The 20,417-nt window shown below is 34.7% G+C and overlaps 1 protein-coding gene across 21 annotated transcripts in view; it reads left to right on the top strand.

Annotated features, from left to right (window-relative positions):
• The window catches only part of Zasp52 (Z band alternatively spliced PDZ-motif protein 52), a 246,443-nt gene that overhangs the window by 179,098 nt on the left and 46,928 nt on the right, over positions 1-20,417 (top strand). For 17 of the 21 annotated variants that reach the window (XM_081760307.1, XM_081760308.1, XM_081760305.1 and 14 more), the window contains exons 7-10: positions 4,834-5,005; positions 11,799-11,884; positions 15,373-15,472; positions 19,210-19,324. In XM_081760307.1, the coding sequence (XP_081616433.1) occupies positions 4,834-5,005; positions 11,799-11,884; positions 15,373-15,472; positions 19,210-19,324 (473 nt within the window). Of the gene's footprint in view, positions 1-688; positions 843-4,833; positions 5,006-11,798; positions 11,885-15,372; positions 15,473-19,209; positions 19,325-20,417 lie in introns of all 21 variants that reach the window. The other 4 variants (XM_081760310.1, XM_081760302.1, XM_081760301.1 and 1 more) reach the window with 2 other exon arrangements.

Below are 20,417 nucleotides of genomic sequence, written 5' to 3'. Positions count from 1 at the left end.
TGAACTATCCAAATATTCATCTTTCAGAACCTCTGGTACTTGCACAATCGTTTTTAGAGAGGCTGATTATGAGTACTTGATCACTCTCTACCTACCTCTTTAAAAATTGGTGTATAAGTACTGGAGCATTCTTAAACATGGATATTTGGATAGTTCACATATCAGTTCCTCAGTGATGTCTTGCCCCGACTACGATAGGTCCCATAGTAGTGGAGCTATGAACTTTTAAATTTCACTTGTTTCAAGTTTTCAGCACCCTATAACACCGAAATTATCCACTTTGTGCACAGGTCCATATGATTTTTCTTAATTTGATTGAGGAATGTTTCTAAAATATTGTGGTACATACTTGTGTATATATATTTGTAAAATTAATATATATTTGGATTTTTCTTATCTACACTTAAACTTGTGATAAACACTGAATATTGAATTTTGCAGTGCAACAACTTGAAAGCATTTTTTGTATGCTATTTTTGTGCAAGCTTTTTTTCTCATGTAATACGTCAGAATTTTTCACTCTTTCCTTACTTTTTTCCCCTGAAATACTTTGTCTCTGAGAAGTCTAAACGTCTTTTTTTCTATCGTATTCTTCTGTTTTCTTTTCTTTTCAACTTGTGATGATTGATTTTTATTTTCTTTCTTTTGAGCACTGTCGTCTATTGACTTATCTGTTCTGTTTTCAAAGCAGTAGAACCTGCCACCGCCTCTGGGGTGGGACAGGTTGCAGGCTTACGCCACGTGTCAGCCCCAGAGACTAAACCTGCCCCTCCTGAAGAATCCTCCAAGACTACTTTGCCTCCTGGCCAGAATATCTGTGCTGAGTGTGAAAGATTGATAGTGTAAGTAGAATTAGTATTAGTTGACACAGAGCTTGGGGGAAAAACACCAGAAATGTCTAGATAAAATCGTGATTTGGCAACATTTCACAAGTTAAAAATTCGATACACGAATCTTGGATAGTCGCACAAGTGTGCAGAATACCAGTGATATATTCTTTAAATAATTTGAACCAAATCTTTGAGTACAGTGGCCTAGACCTCCGATGTCTACATATCGTTCAGTAGAGTACGTATTTGTTCACGAGTAAATTACGTTGCTGGGGCTACTCGTTACTAAACAATAATTTCCAGTGAAAGTAAAAATTGTACCCTTTAAACGTGCCAGTATTAAAAAGAACATTAATAAAACTGATATTTAGTGAAGCCAGATCTTGTTCTAAAGAAAAAGGCCAGAAAAAGATAGGTGTGAGGTCTAGAAACCTGTTCTATGTACACTCATGTCCAAAATTGTTGTCGCATGTCTATAAATATGTTGTCAACTCTGTAGTATTGTGTCTTGTCCACTTATGTAGAAATATAATTTGATAACGAATTCGCCAGGTATTTCTTATAATGTTAGTATGTGTATAATCGGCTAAGACATATATGTGGTAAATTTCATGTCAAAAGAGCAGTAAATAAGAACAATAAAACGAAAATAAAATTTTCTTGCTCATTTAGCAACATTTTGTTTTACTCATTCTAATTTTCGTATTTATAATTCTTTTCCTATGAAATTTACGACAAATATACATTTCCCGATTATACACATAGTATCAGTATTAAAAGCAGGGTGGAAAAAAATCATGATTTTTTTAAATAAAAATCATTTTTGTTGATTTTTTTTACTTAAATCGATTTTTTTGATTTAAATCAAATCTTTCTCCTCGTATAATACAAGTCGCGAACTGGAGAAAAAACATTAGGAATTAATATTAAATGACAATTATGCCATTTAAGTGAAAGTATTTTGGTTTAATTTCGAATTAATCCTCAATCGTTAACCTATTTCAATCCGAAACAATATTCCTTAAGCATTAAGTTAAAAACGTACAGCAACGTTTATTAACATGACACTTTTCTTTTCACGAAAGTTCCTGATATTTGGCAGGAGTATATTTAAAAAAAATCGAAACTAGCCAGCGGCACGAAGTACATGTAAAGTACATAAATTTCGCCCAAAATTAACTAATTAACTTTATGGCCTATGGAACCCAGAGGTTCAATGCCGCGTTCACGGAAACTCTCCACTGACTTCTATCCTTAGCCAACTGGATCCAGTTTCTATTTTGTATTCCTATTTCTGCGAGATTCATCTTAATATTGTCATCCCATCTGCGCCTAGATCTTCCTAATGGTCGTTTTCCGATTGGTCTTCCAGTTAAGAATTTGAAAGTGTTCCTATTTTCTTCCATCCTGGCTGCATAACCTGCCCACCTGAGTCTCCTAGACCTGATGACCCTAGCAATGTTTGGTAAACCGTATAAATTGTGTAGTTCCTCGTTATGAAGTTTCCCCCATTCCTGGTTCTCTTCTGAATATTCGTCTCAGGATCTTGTTCTCAAATACTTTCAGTCTACGTTCTTCCCTCATAGTAAGCGACCATGTTTCGCAACCATACAGAAGCAGGGCGTCTACCAGTCAGGGAATTTGCAGGGTCAAGGAAAATGTCAGGTAATTTCATTGTGTGTCAGGGAAAAATCTTTCCCAGGCCGTGAGGGGAGAAGGAATGCCACTAAAATAGTCATAAATTACAGGTAAATGAATTGTTTCGTTTGTACGTTTGTAGAACATTGTATAAGTATATAAACAATGGTGAAAACTTACAGTTCACTTTAAATATAAGTTGGGGGCGCGGTGGCTCACTGGTAGAGCGTTCACCTCCGGTGCTTGGGTTCCCTGGTTAGATCCCAGCTCGCGCCGTGTGGATTTTGTGGTGGACAAACACCGTGGTCATGTGTTTTCTCGAGGTTCTCCCGTTTCCTCCCGCTTTCTTCATTTCATTCATTACTCACCATCACCGTCTTCTTTAGCCTAACCGGCATAATCGTGGGACGTAAAACTGCAAGATTTCATTTTCATGATTTAAATATAAGTTACTTTTCATGAGTTACTAAGAAAAAAAAAAAAAAAAGAATGACACTGTCAGGGTAAATTATAATTTTGTCAGGGAAAGTCAGGAAATTTGATTATCCTTGCTTGCTAGACACCCTGAGAACAACAGGCATATATATTTTAATCTTCAAATTCCTGGACAGAATTCGTGATAAGAGATTTTGAACTGAATAATAACACGAATTCCCTGCTTTTAGTTGACATTTAATTTGTTCGTAAATATCGTTTTCGTCTGTTAATATTGATCCTAGATATTTGAAAGAATCCACTTTATCAAAAGTATTATTCGATATTTTAACGCATCCAAAATTTGCCGTATTACGATCCCGAGGAACTTCTATGTATTTAGTATATAAATTTCGCCTAAAGTTTTAATTTATTTTTGTTTCGGAAAGGGGATCGGGCCCCTCTAAATACGCCCCTATTATCTGGAAACAAACAAATAGACGTGGACATAAAAGAATTTTTGTTTTAAATGTCGATGGTGACTTCTCCGTTGGAATAGTTAACGATTTAAAAACCCTATGTTACGAAGAGAAGAAAGCAGGATTCTCCAGTTACCCGTTCAAAACGGGATTTTCCCTAATCATCCTCTGCATGATACTCGTTTTCATACTGTGCTGTACATACATTTGAGTCTCATTGTATTATAATTATTATCTTCCATAATCGAAATAACAGAACAGAAACGTTATTTTACTTATTTTCACTTGAAATTAATTTATTTCGGAATTTGATTTAAATCAACGATTTTTATTTAAAAAATCAAGTGATTTAAATCTTGATTAAAATCGTGATTTAAATCAGACTGATTTAAATCAATCCACCCTGATTAAAAGTATCCTACAAAATCATTATCAACTTATATTCTTACAAGAAGATAGTTATAGATATGCGACAATAATTTTGGACATGAGTGTACATATTGGAATGTTGAAGCTATTCGACTGACACATACTGCTTGCAATTACATCTTCCTGGTACATAATAATAAAACCAAAACCAAACTAGCACTTGGCGTAACGGACCATTTGTGAGCCTAAGCCTGCTCCAGCGTCATCCGCTAGCGATCGGCTGAACTACGTCTACTCTAGCGGCGAGCACGTGATCACCGTGCTGCGACGTCCTGTGTCCCTAACAGGCACATCGGGAGCTTTCTACACCAAGTGGCCGTCATGTCTTGTTTTTACGCAATTCCCCAGTTTGCCTCACGACGCTACATAGACGCCGAAAATTGGGAAGCACCGGTCAGGAATCGAACCCGGGACCAACGGACATGAGTCCAACACTCTAACCACTAGAGTACGATGTCCACTTGCACATAATAAGTTTTCTTTTTCCAAATCCGTTGCTTATAAAGAAATTAAATTTCTAATATTTTTAATATTTTTTTTTTAAAGAAACATAATATGAATCTCAGGAGTGGAGAGGTGATAAATCTCTCAAAATTAACAAGAAATTAATATAAACTTCGATGGTAATAGTGCAGCATGGCGTGACTGGAAAATAAATCTGCTTCTCTGAAATTTTTCTATAGTTAAGTTACCGGCACTGTACAACAATATTACAACAAGTGACTGGAAGTCATAAACGATGCTTGTGTGTGTTGAAACTGGAGTATAGTCTACTGTACTATCTAATACACACTTGTTACTTAAACATGTACCGTGTTAAATGATTGTAAGAATAATATTCAGACAATTCTGGTGTTTTTTTTTTTCTTGTGTATATTATCATTTGTTCCGTAACAATCTTAGAAATAATATTTCAAATGATAATGTACCAACATTTTGTTTTAAATTTTATTTTAATAAGAGTAAAAGGTGTATTTTATTTATGTACAAAAAAATATTTTACTAACATGGGATTGTTTGTTTTTCACTTGCCACATAAATAGCCCCCCTTGCCTCTACATTTAGACAGGCTTCTGGGGGACAACAACCACCACAACCACAACCACCACCTATCCAGTCACCCCCCAGGAGTCAACCCCCAAGTTTCACTCCTGGAGGATCTGTCCCTACAGTTGTGACAGAAACTCGGTGTTCCGAGTGCGAGCGGCTAATAGTGTAAGTATATAATTACCACATGGTGTCTAAACTGGCTGCCTCAAGAGAATGCTTTCAATAAAATGCATGATCTTTTCGTAAATATAATAGTTTTTGTACCCTGTCTTCTGTTCTTATCGTGTATATTTCTATATATTTTTCTAGAACACATTCCTGCTTATTTTTTCTTTTTTTTTAAAAAAAAATAAGTAAAAGAATAAATAAAAAAAGAATGAGATAAAGCCTTGAATGAAAGGTTGTAGTGGAAAATAAACAATTCCAAGAAACAAATACAGGTTTAAGTTTAAATGCATGAAATGAAATAGCGGCATGTGTGTCAATGCAGAAATAATGTTTTTCGTTGTGCATGAATAAAAAAAAAAAATATATACTCCAATTAGCAAACAATGGAGCAAAAGCTTAATTTTATTAAATGTTCTGAGTTAGATTTCTATAAATTCCACATCGCTCTTCCCAAGGGTGTCGAATACCTGCGCCATTTTTCTTTTAGCCCATTGATTTGTTGGGAATTATTTTTTTCTGTTTTGTTTGCAATGAACTGGAATTCTAATGGTTTAATTTTGATGTCTTCTTCAAATCTATTGCTACTTCGTGAAAATTAAATTTTGTTTAATCACGTTTATCTAAATGATATTAAATTCGCATACGAAGGTAACTCAAGAATTATTTGCTGTTGTGGTCATGCTATGAAAGTTTCATCCTAATTCCTCCATTGTCTTCCTTTTGTTGCAGTTAGACCATGGCTGCTCCATTAGATGTTTGCACCAAAGAGGAACAACGAGCAGGGGCCGCAATTCACCCAAGACTTTCGGCACAATACAGGAACAACGTCTTGCCGCAACGGCGTGTCTACGAATGGATTGAAAAATTCAAAAATGGTCGCACAAGTGTTACGCACGAGGAAGGAGCCAGATCATCATCTACGGCCACAAATGATAACATTGAGCGTGCACGTGACATGGTTCCGTTAGACGAGTGACTATTGATGAAGTAGCACAGCGCCTGGAAATTAGTTATTGTTCCTTATACATCTTCCGACCACAAAAACCAAATCACTGCTCGTTATTCCTCTTTGGTGCGAACTTTTAATGGAGTGGCCATGATTTATCTGTAACAAAAAGAAGACAAATGGAGGAATTAAGACCAAACTTTCACAGTATGACCACAACAGCATAACAATAAAATAAACGAGGACAGATGTCAGCATGAACAATGTAAGGAAAGTTATAGCTACATTGCGGATAAATTTTGACTTACCCTCGTATAATGCATATTGTCTGTTTTCTCAAGTTTATTTAAGTAGAGTTGAAGAAAACAGTCTTCCAGTTTAGCGTCCCACGATTATGCCCTTTTAAGCTAAATGAGCCGGATGATTAAAGCAAGTGAATGATAATGGGAGAACTGGTAGAAATGAGAAGACGGGGGAAGAAACAGGGAGAACCTCGAGAAAACCCCCCACGGACACGATGTTGTTCATTACAAATTTATTTGATCGGGAATCGAGCAGGAACTCCACCCACCAGAGGTAAGCGCTATATTACTGAGCCACTATGCCCCTTAGACTTGATCAATAAAATCTCAGTTCATTTCGAAGACAACAGAATAATTCTTCATTTAAATAAAAGGGCTAAAAGTAAAAAGCTTAAGTATTTAACACTGTTATTATCAATGATACGTTGAATAAAATTGAAACAAAAAAGGGCCAACTAATATTTTGAGCTGAACTAATATTTTTTGACAATACCAAAATAAATATGTTGTACAAAATATTACAATAGGGACATTACAAGGTTTTACAAAAATGTCACAATATTTTGGGAGCAGATACGACACATTAAAATAAGAAAGAAAAAGAAAAGTTCCTATGGACCTGTGCTCAAAAGTGGATAGTTTCGGAGTTATAGGGTGCCGAATACGTGAAACAAATGAACTTTAAAAGTTCATAATTTCACTATTATAGGACCGATCGTAGTCAGTTCAAGACATCACTGAGAAACTGCTATGTGAACTATCCAAATATCCATGTTTAAAAATGCCCCAGTACTTGTACACCAATTTTTAGAGAGATAGGTGGAGAGTGATCAAATAGTCTCTCTCAAACTGATTGTGCAAGTACTGGAGATTCTGAAAGATGGATATTTGGATAGTTCGCGTACTAGTTCCTCAATGATGTCTTAACCCGACTACAATCGGTCCTATAGTAGTGGAACTATGGACCTCGAAAGTTAATTTTTTCCCACGTTTTCGGCACCCTATAACTACGAAACTATGCACTTCCAACCATAGATCCATATGAACTTTATTTTTATTTTGATATGAGAAATCTATTCCCAAAATATTGTGGCATATTTTTGTAACACCCTGTATGTCTATCAAATAATAACATGATTAATACCATTATTTTTATATCCTTCATGTGATTTTTTTAAAGAAAAAAATCAATAACAAGGAAAATATGTGTCGTACGCGATCTACAGATCTCATTCGGTCTTCATCGAACTTTGCATATAGTTACTAAACTGTACTCTTGGGTAGATAGTTTAAAACTTAAAAATCTTACTTTGTACTCCTAACATCCATTCGTGTTTAAATCATTAAAATTAATATAAATGAATGGGCTAGAATGAAAGATAGAGCTAGTACTCAGTGCCGTTAATAGAAGTGTTGCTCTATTGTAACATTTTATAGCAAAAACAACAAAAAAGTTAATTTCCATTCAAAAATTTACTTTTTCTACTAATTCGTAGGCTTAAGTTTAAACTCAACAATTTGTTTTTGATAAGATGCAGTTAAATAAGATGGAGTCTTTTCGTTCATAGATTGTTAGAAGAAGAATGCAGTGGTGCAAGTTGAAGTCCTTCATTTGTGGCCAACGTGATAACATAGCGAACATAGTCATTAGTAGTCATAGCCCGAACATTATTTCCACGTACTGAGAAACTTAGTGTTCGTTCGTTTTTGTAGGGTTTAGCAAAAGTTCTGTTATTTGGTAATTGGAGTATATACACACCATGTTTACTCGAATATTAAAGAAGTCCTTAGTTGAATGAAATGAAATGAAACAGACTGATAACTCCATACGTAAATAGTTTCCTATATAAGCAACATAATTTAAGTGCTGTTATTTTTAATTTCAACCATTTAAGATTAAAAAAGCCCGAACGTTACAAAAGTTTACTGGTGTCGTGTGCTGAATTTACTGATTTTTTTTTTAAATGAATTGCAAATGGCTGTTTTTTTTCTTTTTCTTTAATTGGCTACTGTTTTGCTTTTCAAATTCTGTGAAATGCTACAAGAAACCTTTTAGTTGTTTTGTTCTGTAATTATATTGTTCGCATCTTCTGCACGAATTCAGTTTCAAAATCAGCACAGTGCATGTAAACCCAGAGTAATACATGTAAATTGATTACAAAAATGTATTTATTCGAGTAAATACGGTACGTACACAGGGTGTTACAAAAATAAGGCACAATATTTTTGGGAACAGGTTCCTCATATCAAAATAAGAAAAAAAAGTTCATATGGACCTGTGCTCAAAAATGGATAGTTTCGGAGTTATAGAGTGCCGAAAACGTGGAACAAGTAAAGTTAATAGTTTCACTACATGGGACCTATCGTAGTCAGTTCAAGACATCACTGAGGAACTCTCCAAATATCCATCTTTCAGAATCTCCGGTACTTGCACAATCATTTTTAGAAAGGCTGTTTGGGAGTATTTGATTACTCTCTACCTACTCTCTAAAAATTGGTGTGCAAGTACTGGAGCATTCTTAAACATGAATATTTGGATAGTTCACATACCAGTTCCTCAGTGATGGCTTGATTCGACTACGATCGGTCCTATAGTAGTGGAACTATGGATCTTCATTTTTTTTTCCATGTTTTCGGCACCGTATAAATACGAAACTATGCACTTCCGACCACAGGTCCGTATGAACTTTTCTTATTTTGATGTAAGGAAACGATTCCTAAAATATTGACAAATTTGTATAACATCCTCTATATTCAGTCATATAGATTTATACCTGTATTTTGAAAATATATGTTTAGTTTAATTTTAGATATACTGCATACGAATTGAAACATTTAGTAAAATGTAGAGATATTCCCGAAGAGTATTTGTCTTTGATGGCTAGGAAGAAATAATTGGAGATTTTTCTTTCTTGACCTAAGCAGCATGATCATCGATTGAAAGAGTATTGAGTAAGATTTAAAGAATTTTCCTTTAGTAGTTAGAGATTCTCAATTCTGTAGAAAATCGTAGTGTAAATGGTAGTTCTCAAGAGTTTAAAACTAGAACTTTATGTAGCAACAAGTTTATATCTTTATTCGTATTATACAGATATTAATTAATGATACTGTTTTGAAATTTGAAGCACAGACGCAAATATTAATTATTTAAGTTTTGATTACAGTGAAGTTATTTTAATAAGTCTTCTGAGACTATCAGCAAGGTGAATGTATTGATATCCGAATGCAGACATTGCAGTCATATTCAGGGATTGTAATGGAGAGATTGGAGATATGGGCATGTATATATGGTGACTATTTTGGGGCAGAGCTATGAATGGGGGCTTGTGATTGGCTAAGGGAAATGCTGGCTTCTTATTGGCTGAGGGATGCTGGTTCCTGATGAGGTATTGTTGTGCCTACGAGAAATGGCTTTGTAGAATGTCAGTTTTTAACAGCAAAAGTTAAGTGATCAATTTCTTTCTACTACCTTATTGCCTTTCATCGGCCGCACCTCCAGCAAACTCAGCAGAATACTTCCCAGACATTGTACAAGAGTTATTCATAAACCTCCATCAAACATCAGATCATTACTCAAACCAGTGAAAGACGACCTTCACTTGCGCACTCCTGGTGTATACCGTATACCATGGAAATGTGGCAGAGCATACATAGAACAGACTGGACGTACAATAGAACAACGATACAAAGAACGAAACAGCTACATAAGACTTCAGCGACCCGAACAGTCAGGACTAGCAGAGTATAGCCTTGAACTTGGACACTGAATCAATTTTACATGTACCACCATAGTAGCAAAGTGCAGCAGTTTTTGGGAGAGAACACTAAAAGAAGCCATAGCTATCTCACGGGAAAGGAACAGTCCCAATAGAGACAATGGGTTTCAACTCAGCCCTATTTGATCGGTCCTTTTCAGGAACAAAAAGCAGGCATTCAACAAAGTCATTTCTCGTAGTTTCAACAACAGCCAATCAGGAACCAGCATCCCTCAGCCAATAATAAGCTAGTATTTCCCTCAGCCAATCACAGGCCCCTATTCATAGCTCTACCCCTAAATAGTCACCATATATGCATGCCAATATCCCCAGTCTCTCCATCACAATCCTTGAAGATGAATGCAATGACTGCATTCGAAACGTCGGATGTCAATACATTCACCTGGCTTATAGCCCGAGAAGACTTACTAAAATCACGACGCCAGGAAAAATTCTATTTTCTCTACAGTGAAGTTTAATTTATTTATTTATCATATAATATAAAGAAGATTTTTTTTTTTTTTTAAATTTTTGATAGTTAAAATGAATTCCATTTCATAGAGAAGCTTCATTCAGAATCGTTACTTGCTCTAAATTTTATTTCACGAATTGAAGATCATCGACAAGGAATCAACTTATGAGTAAAACTTACTTTTAAATAGAAAGCAATATACTGAGCGGAAAGCCATGTACTCTGTATGCTTTTCACAGCTAGTAGTGGGATCTAAAGGCGCATTATTTTATTTATCTAAATTTTACATATTAAAGCAGTTCACTTATTTTCAATGCGATTTTCATATTTTAAAAAAATTCCTCAGCATATATAAATATACTCTTTTACTATAATAAATGTCTACATATCTCATTGCGTTAAAAAGAACTTTGATTGGTTTTAACAATATAACTTAAACCGCTTTGGGATAGGCATATCTTGATTTCCAAATTTTTTCAACGCGCGTATTATTACATGGTACCCTACCTCAGCGATACTAAGAGAGTTTATTTTAAGTTCCTCTTTTTTTCTCTGCTCTTATATAGGACGTATCAACAAAGAAAATGCGGTCTCAAGCATGTACTTTGATAACATAAAAATTAAATGCATTTTGTGGAGTTTAAATTCTGAAAAAATTAATATGTATCATGTAGTTGGAATGTATTTCTTTTAAATATTGTTTAACTATGTGAGCCTTTAGTTAATGAAAATGGCCAATTTTCACAATTTTATGTTTCGTGTCTTTTTCGATACTTTGGTTACAATACTTAAGACATTTTTACAGTATATTAATTTATTCCCTGATTATAAATAAATGATAAATAATTTATTAGTTGTATATTTAAAAATATCAACGTGTAAACAGGATCAAGCGCTGACAACTTGCTTCCATGTTCTGAACCAAGTCAAAACAAATTACTTACCGAATACCTCGCTTGCTACAATAAATTAAATTTTGTGGTAATTAATATACTTAACAAAAATAATATTTAATCGCTTATATATATTTCATTAGTTGAGGAGAGTGTCAATTGTGTTAAAGTGTTGCTATGCTGCATAATAAGTATAAATTTTCTTCCTTGTTTCTATTTATATAAGTATGTATTACTTTTCTTAATGTTCTAGAAGGTAAACAAAGAATTGAGTATTTAGAATATAAGTATTGTTACAATTTCCTTTGTCTGTATATATGAAAGACAAATATTATTTTATTATTATTATTATAATCTTACATTATTTTAAAATCTTCTTTTATTTATTTTGTTATAATTGACCTACATTTGAATGTTTACAGTGGAGTTTTTGTCCGCATAAAAGAGAAGAATCTTCACGTTGAATGCTTCAAGTGTGCTACATGTGGAACATCACTGAAGAATGTTGGTAAGTATGGTTTTACTTTATTTCCTTTGAAAATGTAATAGTACGTAATTTCTGAATATTATTATTATTACTTCAGAGTTTTCGACTCTTTTCTGGAGACTTGGTCACGAAGGATAAAAACAGGAAGAAGAAGGATAAAAACATAAAGGAAAAATGGAACAGACTTACCAAGAAGAGAGCTGTATTGAACAGAAACACTTGTCAAGTACGTCAGTAATCCTCGAATGGAGATGTTGCAAACTGCAATATGGCGGAGTCATTTTGTGCGCTATTTTGTTTATTCCGCAGTATTGTAGTTTGCAACATCTCTATTCGAAGATACTGACGTACTTGACAAGTGATTCTGTTCAATACAGCTCTCTTCTTGGTAAGTCTGTTCCATTTTTCCTCTGTTTTGATCCTTCTTTCTGTTTTTATTCTCTGTAACCAAGATTCCAGGAGAGTCGAAAGCTTGGAAGTTTAAAGAAAATTCAAGAATTACAGAAATCTGTAATTAGAATGGTAAAATATAATTCATTTATGGACTATAAATTATCAAATTTTGGATTTTTTAAATTAAATTACCTTTTCATTTTTACAAAATTTCTTCAAAAGTTTAAGAAAATAACGTAAAATAATGGACGTATTATGCCCTTGATAAATAAATTGAATGTACTGTCTTGTTCAAAAAAATCTGGCCATCCATCTCTACTTGAACCGACCTGCACTCTTGTCTACAGTTGGAATTAAATCAAGCAAATATCGATTTTGAGATCTTTATTTAGTCAGTTTTAAAATTTTCTGTGTACGGTTGTCAGAATACGGCCGTCTAAAGTACGGTAGGTGGACGAGATTTTCTGAACAAAACTGTATATGTCTAGTGTAACATTTTCTAGAAAACTGTTCTGTTTTACTGTAAGCAATAAAAGATGGCCTAAGTTCAAGTAAAAAATTAACACAGTTTTCTCTAAAACTCTGCTGGCTCATAAGTCATTCCCAGATATATTTGCCAATAGATGTTATACAATTTAAATATAACGGATTTAACTGTATCTGAAGTTGGATGATTTACTTGTACAGTTTCAATGTGCTCCCACTTTCTTTACTAACTTCTTAAAATTAAGAAGTCACTCATAATAGATTATTCTTCCCTGTGGACTATTCTGGAGGAACATTAACCCTCGAGATTTTTTTAAAGAAATAATTCATTTCTTATTGGAACTTGTATGTTGTAACGTTAATAAATATTGTTGTTACTTTTTGTTCTTAAACCTTCCTGCAGATGTAAAAAATTCTGTTTCATATAAGCTATCTTCACACATACGCGAATATTTATTTCTACGACCTATATAAAAGTGAAGTAACAGTGTCCAAGAAGAATTCATTCGAAATTTCTACACACAGATTGACAAAGTCACAAACTCAGTGAGTAGGTACACCACACTTTTTTTTTTTCCTAAGCAGACATTTTGTTGGTGTGTGGAAAATAATTGACGGTTTTCTGGAATTTTGTATTTTTTTGTGAATGAAGAAAATGTTAATCGTAAATCACTTTTTTTTCCCTTAAGTAATAGTTCGGATGATGCGTAGCAGTAGTAGTAATAGTAGTAGTAAGTAACTAATCAATTAATCAATCAACGGTTTTCTGGAAGTTCCTTATTTACTTGATTCCATTCTGTAAAAATGTTTTTCTAAAATAGTGTATCGTAATTTAAAAGATTTTTGTTCATAAAATATTGCAATATAAGCTTGCAATACTTTCTTCGTCCTTGCATTATACAAGATTATTCTTCTACGGAAATTTTCCCTTGTATGAAATTTAAGATTACCAAGTAGTGACTAGTAAGCTACTGATTCAAGCTTACATCAGTCATTCATTCAATTACATGACTTATTACATTCAAACTTACTTTAGCTTGATAAAAAAAAAAGAAAGTAAGATTCTTGCAATACGAGGGGCAGTCAAAAATTCCCGGAATTTTATTTTTCTATCACAATATAAGTACATATTTACTTATTTGCCTTAAGGAGGCACCTTCGGAACACACATACACACACTCACTCTCTCTCACTCACTCACTCACTCTCTCTCTCTCTCACTCACTCACTTGTTTCCGCATTCCTGCGATTGCTGGAAACCCCGACAAAAGTCTTCTTTTGGTATCTTTCGAAGTTCCTGCATCGCGTTTGTTTTGATCTCTTCTAGGGTGGCAAAACTCACTCACTCACTCCCATTTTTAGCTTTGGGAAAAGCCAAACATCCAACGGTGCTACACTGTCTTGAAGGCTAACAAAGTCTCTGAAGCAGATCTTCCACAATTTATACATAAATTTGATGTTTGGGTTTATTCAATCTGAGAAATTGTATCAACTCATCAGCACACACTCCTCCGTTCAGCTACAGTACTGGTACACTTCCTGTTATTGACCTGTTCACTCTTGTTAAATTTATAATTAGAAAGCCTAAGGACTGTACTGTACAAGATTCATTGTGATTGCATTGCAAATTACAACAGCATTCCGCAAACTTTTCGACTGTCCCTCGTATGCTTGTATATTATACGACCATGATAAGTAGGAACATGAAAACTTGTTTATACTTATTTCTCAAGGGTCCTTACCATGACCTGTACTGCCAGACAGTTATCAGAAATTCAGAAAGTAAGCCAATTAGCAATCGAAAAATTCTATGAAATATACCAGTGGGTAGTGCATTTTTTTTTTTACAACCCAAATATCTAGGTAGCGCAAATTAACCTCTTGCGATCCAGGTGTCATTTTCCTAGTGCGTGCTGTAATACCGGTTTTATTTACTGTTAAGACTATCTAGACCGTTATATAGAGCAGTTATAGTGCGCGCGTGAGGAGAGCATTCAGACTACTGATAAAAACAATTATTTGCATTGTGGAACATTTGGACTGATAAAGGGAAATTCTGATGTTCTGAAGGGATTTTATGTTGCTTCAGGTTGGCAACACTGACCGGAAATCAAAGGCATGCTGAGATTTTCCGATGTCAAAACAAACACTTGTGTGTTGTAATTGAATGCTCCCTTAGGCCTGTCATCTACAGAGGCAACACTTTTTTTTCTTGTCTTTTCTGTCAGTAAGGTGCTGTCACCTAAGGAGAAATAGTAGAACTAACTCGTACCTTGCATCCACTAAAAAATGTCATCATATCCAGGATTGATACGACCCTTAATAAAGGATATGTTTTTATGACATCCACATAGATGTCACTGGTACGCAAGGGGTTAATGACTTAATGACGTCATAACTCTTGGGCACTCAGATTTCTGTACTGCACTGTATGAAAGGACTTGCAAACATGTATTTGTTAATTTATTATTGTCTTGCAAGTACAGTATACTATACTTTTCCAGAACTGTCATATTGGTTGCTGTTACTGAGTTAATTACAATAAATTCAGAAAAGTAAAGGGAAGCATGATAAAGAGCCTTGAAAACATGAGTGTTTTCTTATTGTTATTATTTTTTTTCTATCAACAGGTTATTACAACATCAATAATAAATTGTATTGCGACATCCACGCGAAGTTAGTGGCTCGACAACATGCACCTGCTGGACTAGAGCCTGTCACTATTCCTCCGTAAGTAAAAGTAAACACAAGCTCTAGATATTGATAATGTTTGTGACATTATGTTTATCCAAACTAAAACAATACATTACAAGGGGACTTCCAAGAATGAGTATTTTTAGTAGTCTCATAATAAAGTAAGATTCAGAAGCAGATCTTTCAATTAGTGAAGAAATTCGATCTGTGGAAACGATCTTTCAATAGGACCACTTCACTAATTGAAAGATAGCGTTTTCAGTTCTACTTTATTAGGAAGAGAATACCGAAACCAAATCTTGATCAAGGTTGACGAATAAAAGTTGAAATCATCACATTAACTCTTAAGAAAAATTACTAATTACATTTTTCATATATAGCGTGGATCATTATATTTGTAATTTTTCATACTGAGAAAATACACCACTATAGTGTTGGCAACTTTGAAAAAACATATGTTGACGAATTTTCGAACATACATAGTTCTTTACAAGCAAAAGTACATATTTATAATAAGAATAATACGCAAAGTACATTGACTTTATTTATTTATTTATTTTTTTAACATAAGTGGGTCGTATACGAAATAAAAACCTCAACATTTAATTTGCCCTACCCTACCCTAGACTATACTATACTATACTTAATTATACTGTACGGCTGTATTATATCCTCTCCTATACCGTATCATCTTTCCTTTTTTATCCTATTATTACATTATTACAATCATACAATCATACAATACATACAGGCATACAATCATATATTATGCCATGTTAAAAATATAAAACATACGGTACTGCTCTATTCTTATTCTATCTTATTCTCTGTTACATTACGTTACATTATAAAGGGTGCGGCAGAAATAGTTAGACGTGTAAAATGAACATAGAAAACGTGACCCGATATATAACGTGCTCATTGTTGTTTTGTTTTGTAAAGTGGTTCAAAGCATTGTGTATACATGTTGGTTTGTTCGACTGTTCGGTGCGCATGCGCAGTATTGGAAGCATTACGTAAGCCTTCCGTCAGTAGCCATGGAGCGTTGGTCGGACGAACATCGCGCTTGCGCAGTGGAGTGTTTCTTCAAGAACAAAGACTCTGCAACAATTACGCAGCGTAAGTTTTGGAGTCATTTTAACATTGGCAGAAATGGACAAGTACCGACACGACAAACTATTCTTAATTGGGTGAAAAAGTTCCGAGCTTCGGCTTCTGCAAGATCAAAGAAATCCGCAGGTCGTCGACGTTCAGTGAGAACACCAGGCAACATAGAGAGGGTTCGAGAAGCATTAATTAGAAGTCTAAAGCGTTCAGCTCGTAGGCATGCTGTGTCACTTGGCATGACAGATAGGAGTGTGCGGCGAATATTACACCAGGACCTACACTTCCACCCATTCAAAATTCAGATGATTTACAAGTTGCTCCCTGCTCCCTGAGGATTTTAATGCTCACGTACAATTCTGCAATACGCTGTTGCAAATGACTAAACCCAAACTTTCTACAGAGGTTAATCATGTCCGACGAGGCTCATTTTCACATTGATGGGTGTGTAAATAAGCAGAATTTCCGTTACTGGGCACCCAGAAATCCAAGGTTGTTGCATGAAGTGCCCTTTCATAGCCCTAAAGTAACAGTATGCTGTGGTGTTTATTTTGATGCAATTATTAGACCATACTTTTCAACGACGAGGATGGTAACACTGTAACTGTCACGTGTGCTCGATATGTGAACATGCTCGAAAACTTTTTACTCCCAGAACTGCGACGGCGTCACCTTAGACAGATATGGTTCCAAGTCAGTGCCACGACACACACAGCAATAGCATCGATCAACATTCTTGGGAGGATGTTTCCAGGACTTGTTATCTCTCGTCCCGGCAATGTTCCTTGGCCTGCACGCTCGCCCGACCTATCGACATGTGACTTCTTCCTATGGGGCTACTTGAAGCAACTAGTGTATGCAATAAACCCTGCAACACTACAGGATTTGCGTGAATCCATTAACATGCAATCCATCAAACCCCGCTGGACATGTTCAACGAGCTGTGAGTGCTGTGAGGCAACGTGCAGAGATCTGTTTGAATAACCATGGTGCACACCTCACTGACATAATTTTAAAGATGTAGTTACCATATGTAACGCTTTTGTATGTACATTCTGGAAATGTAAAACTTTTGTTCATAAAAGGTCATTAAAATATTGAATTTGCAAAAAAAAACATCGTCTAACTATTTCTGCCGCACCCTATATAAGGAATTACAAACTAAATGAACTTCTTCTATTAAAGCAGTAAGATCTCTTAGGAGGGCAGCAGCAGTCACATGCCAACCATCAGTGAGTCGAATGTTGCTATGGTTACAAAAGGTTAATCATTTACAATTGCTACAATGAGGCATAAGAAGTAACGTCATTCAACCGTAGAAGTTTATTTTGTCTGTATGCAGTTCATAATATATGTATGTACACTTATACCATTCCAGCTTTCAAGGGCTATTTATTTAATTTCTGGAATAGTGCTGAAAAAAAAAAAAAAAAAAAAAAAACATAGGAACGACTTACCACCTATTTGTGCTTGTCAACTTCAAAGTTCTTTCCTGCTGCATCTATACACAGATTCAAGCGTTGTCACCATTGTTGGAACCAGTAATGGATGGAATGTCTGTTGTGGATTGCGCCGAAGTTCTCTCATCGTGTTGTGACCCTCACGATGTCAAATCGTTTATTTACCAAAGTGGATTTCAGTGTAAAGAACAAGAAAAAGTTATACGGGGCTAGATACTTCGAGTAGGAGATGGTATATTACGAGAATATTGTTTTTGGCCAAGAAGTCGGGCACGAAGCGTTATCATAGAGCAAATGCCAGCGTCCGGTGCCCATTTGTCCGGCCATTTATGATTAACGGAATCACCTAGCCATTGTAACACAGTTGGCTGCCAATGGCCACGTGGAACAAATTCTTGATTCACAATCCTGAACATATCAGGGATTCAGGTGACTTCCATTGGAACGTTACTTTAATTTCCATGAACCCGTGACTCGTTCTCTGTGATGACATTGATCAGAAATATAGGTTCGTTGGCGGCTGTTTCCCATCTAGATTCCTCCAGGTGGTGATACAAGTCTCCGCCTAGTTCTATGTGAAAATCCTCGGCACAAATTTCGGCGATAAACGCTGCATCCCTAGCTAGGTCTTTGTGTAAGATTTGGTGACATAAACCAATGGAAATGTTTAACTTCCCCGCAATTTCATTGTCAGTCAGTCGACGATCAGATGTCACGAATGCACTGGGGCAATTTTCTTATTCCGACTTACAACCAGGCGATCAGGACTGGGGTAATCCACCGACATTCTTCCACTTGGAAACGTGTAAACCACCAAAAAGTCGTTGCATGACTCCTTGATGCATAATCGAATGCAACTTGCAACATTCCGTATGTCTCTGTAGCCGGTTTATCAAGTTTAAAACAAAATTTAACATATTCGTTGTTCCTTTCCCATTTCACGGATCATCGACCGGATCATATAACGCGGTGGCGTCATAAGCTGCTGCCACATGTACCTGCAATGAGAATTCCGAGCTACAATTAATACTTTTTTGAAAAAAAAAAAAAAAAAAAAAAAAAAAAAAAAAAAAATCTGGAAAACAAATGAAAAGCCCTTGTTTAATGTTACCTAGTTTTGGGGGTTTATTTCATTTCTATTTGGTATGTAGAATGTGAATACAAGTGATATTGAAAATAATTACTTATGATGTTAGTATTGTTTTACAGTGGTTCTAGGCCACCTGCAGGAACCATCTCTGCAGCTTTATCCAACATCCCTAGTCAACCAATTTCAAGCGGACCATTGTCTCCAGCGAGCAATTTGGCTCCAATGCCATTCCATGTAAGTAAACATTTAGATGTTACCGTTAATTTGTATGTAACAGTGTTTTATGACCTTCGTGAATTAGGATTGTAAAGTTCAAGCATTAAGCATAACTTAATTAGTATGAAACGTAAAACCCTTCTCCTGCATGAAGTTAATTGTTGGTTTGCATAGTGTTTAAAAATAGAACAACCATAAATACCTAAATTTTACTTTGTTAGCTTTTCGGGACGAATGTACAAATTAGATTTTTTTGACTTAAAATAATAATTCTCTCTACGCCAAGGAGTGCTGAGTTCAAATTGCTCAATTCTAATGCGGTCTAAATTTGAATGATTTGGTATTTCAACATGTGAACTAGGGTATTCTTTTTAAATATTTGTTGTTAGAATATTTGAACAAAATTTTTACTCGAATAAAGACTAATCTTAAATTGTTCGAATAATGAACAAATTCTTTAATTACTTAAAGAATGAACAAATTGTTTGATTTAATTATTCAAAGAATAAACAAATAGTCCAGAGACCCACAAATCCAGAGAAAATCCAAGTTCTTTCTAGCCTTTTTCAGAAAAATAACTTACACCAACAAATTATTTGATTAATTATGCAAAGAATGAGCAAATTATTTAATTGTTCAGAGAATGGGCGAATTGTTTGATTAATTACTCAAAAGATGAACGAATTGTTCAATTAATTATTCAAAAAACGAGCGAATTATTTTATTAATTTTTTCAAAGAATGATCGAATTGGTTAATTAATCCTTCGAAAAATGAACAAATTGTTTAATTAACTATTTAAAGAATGAGCGATTGTTTGATTAATTATTCAAAGAACGAGCAAATTATTTTATTAATTTTTCAAAGAATGAGCGAATTATTTGATTAATTTTTCGAAGAATGAACAGATTGTTTGATTAATTCTTTGAAAACTGAACAGATTGTTTAATTAATTCTTCGAACAGTGAATAAATTGTTTATTTTTTTGAACAACGAAAAAATTGTTAGGTGAAATTTAATAGCATAACATTCGTAAAAATTTAACAGCATTAGTCTACGCATTATAAAGTTATTAACAAGCATACCATGAAATATAATATAGAATTCGGGAG

This window comes from Thermobia domestica, chromosome 5, assembly GCF_964235325.1.
Source record: "Thermobia domestica chromosome 5, izTheDome1.hap1.1, whole genome shotgun sequence".
In the NCBI taxonomy this organism is placed as follows: domain Eukaryota; kingdom Metazoa; phylum Arthropoda; class Insecta; order Zygentoma; family Lepismatidae; genus Thermobia; species Thermobia domestica.
The sequence above is the reverse complement of the archived record's forward strand: the minus strand, read 5'-3'. Positions and strand labels throughout refer to the sequence as shown.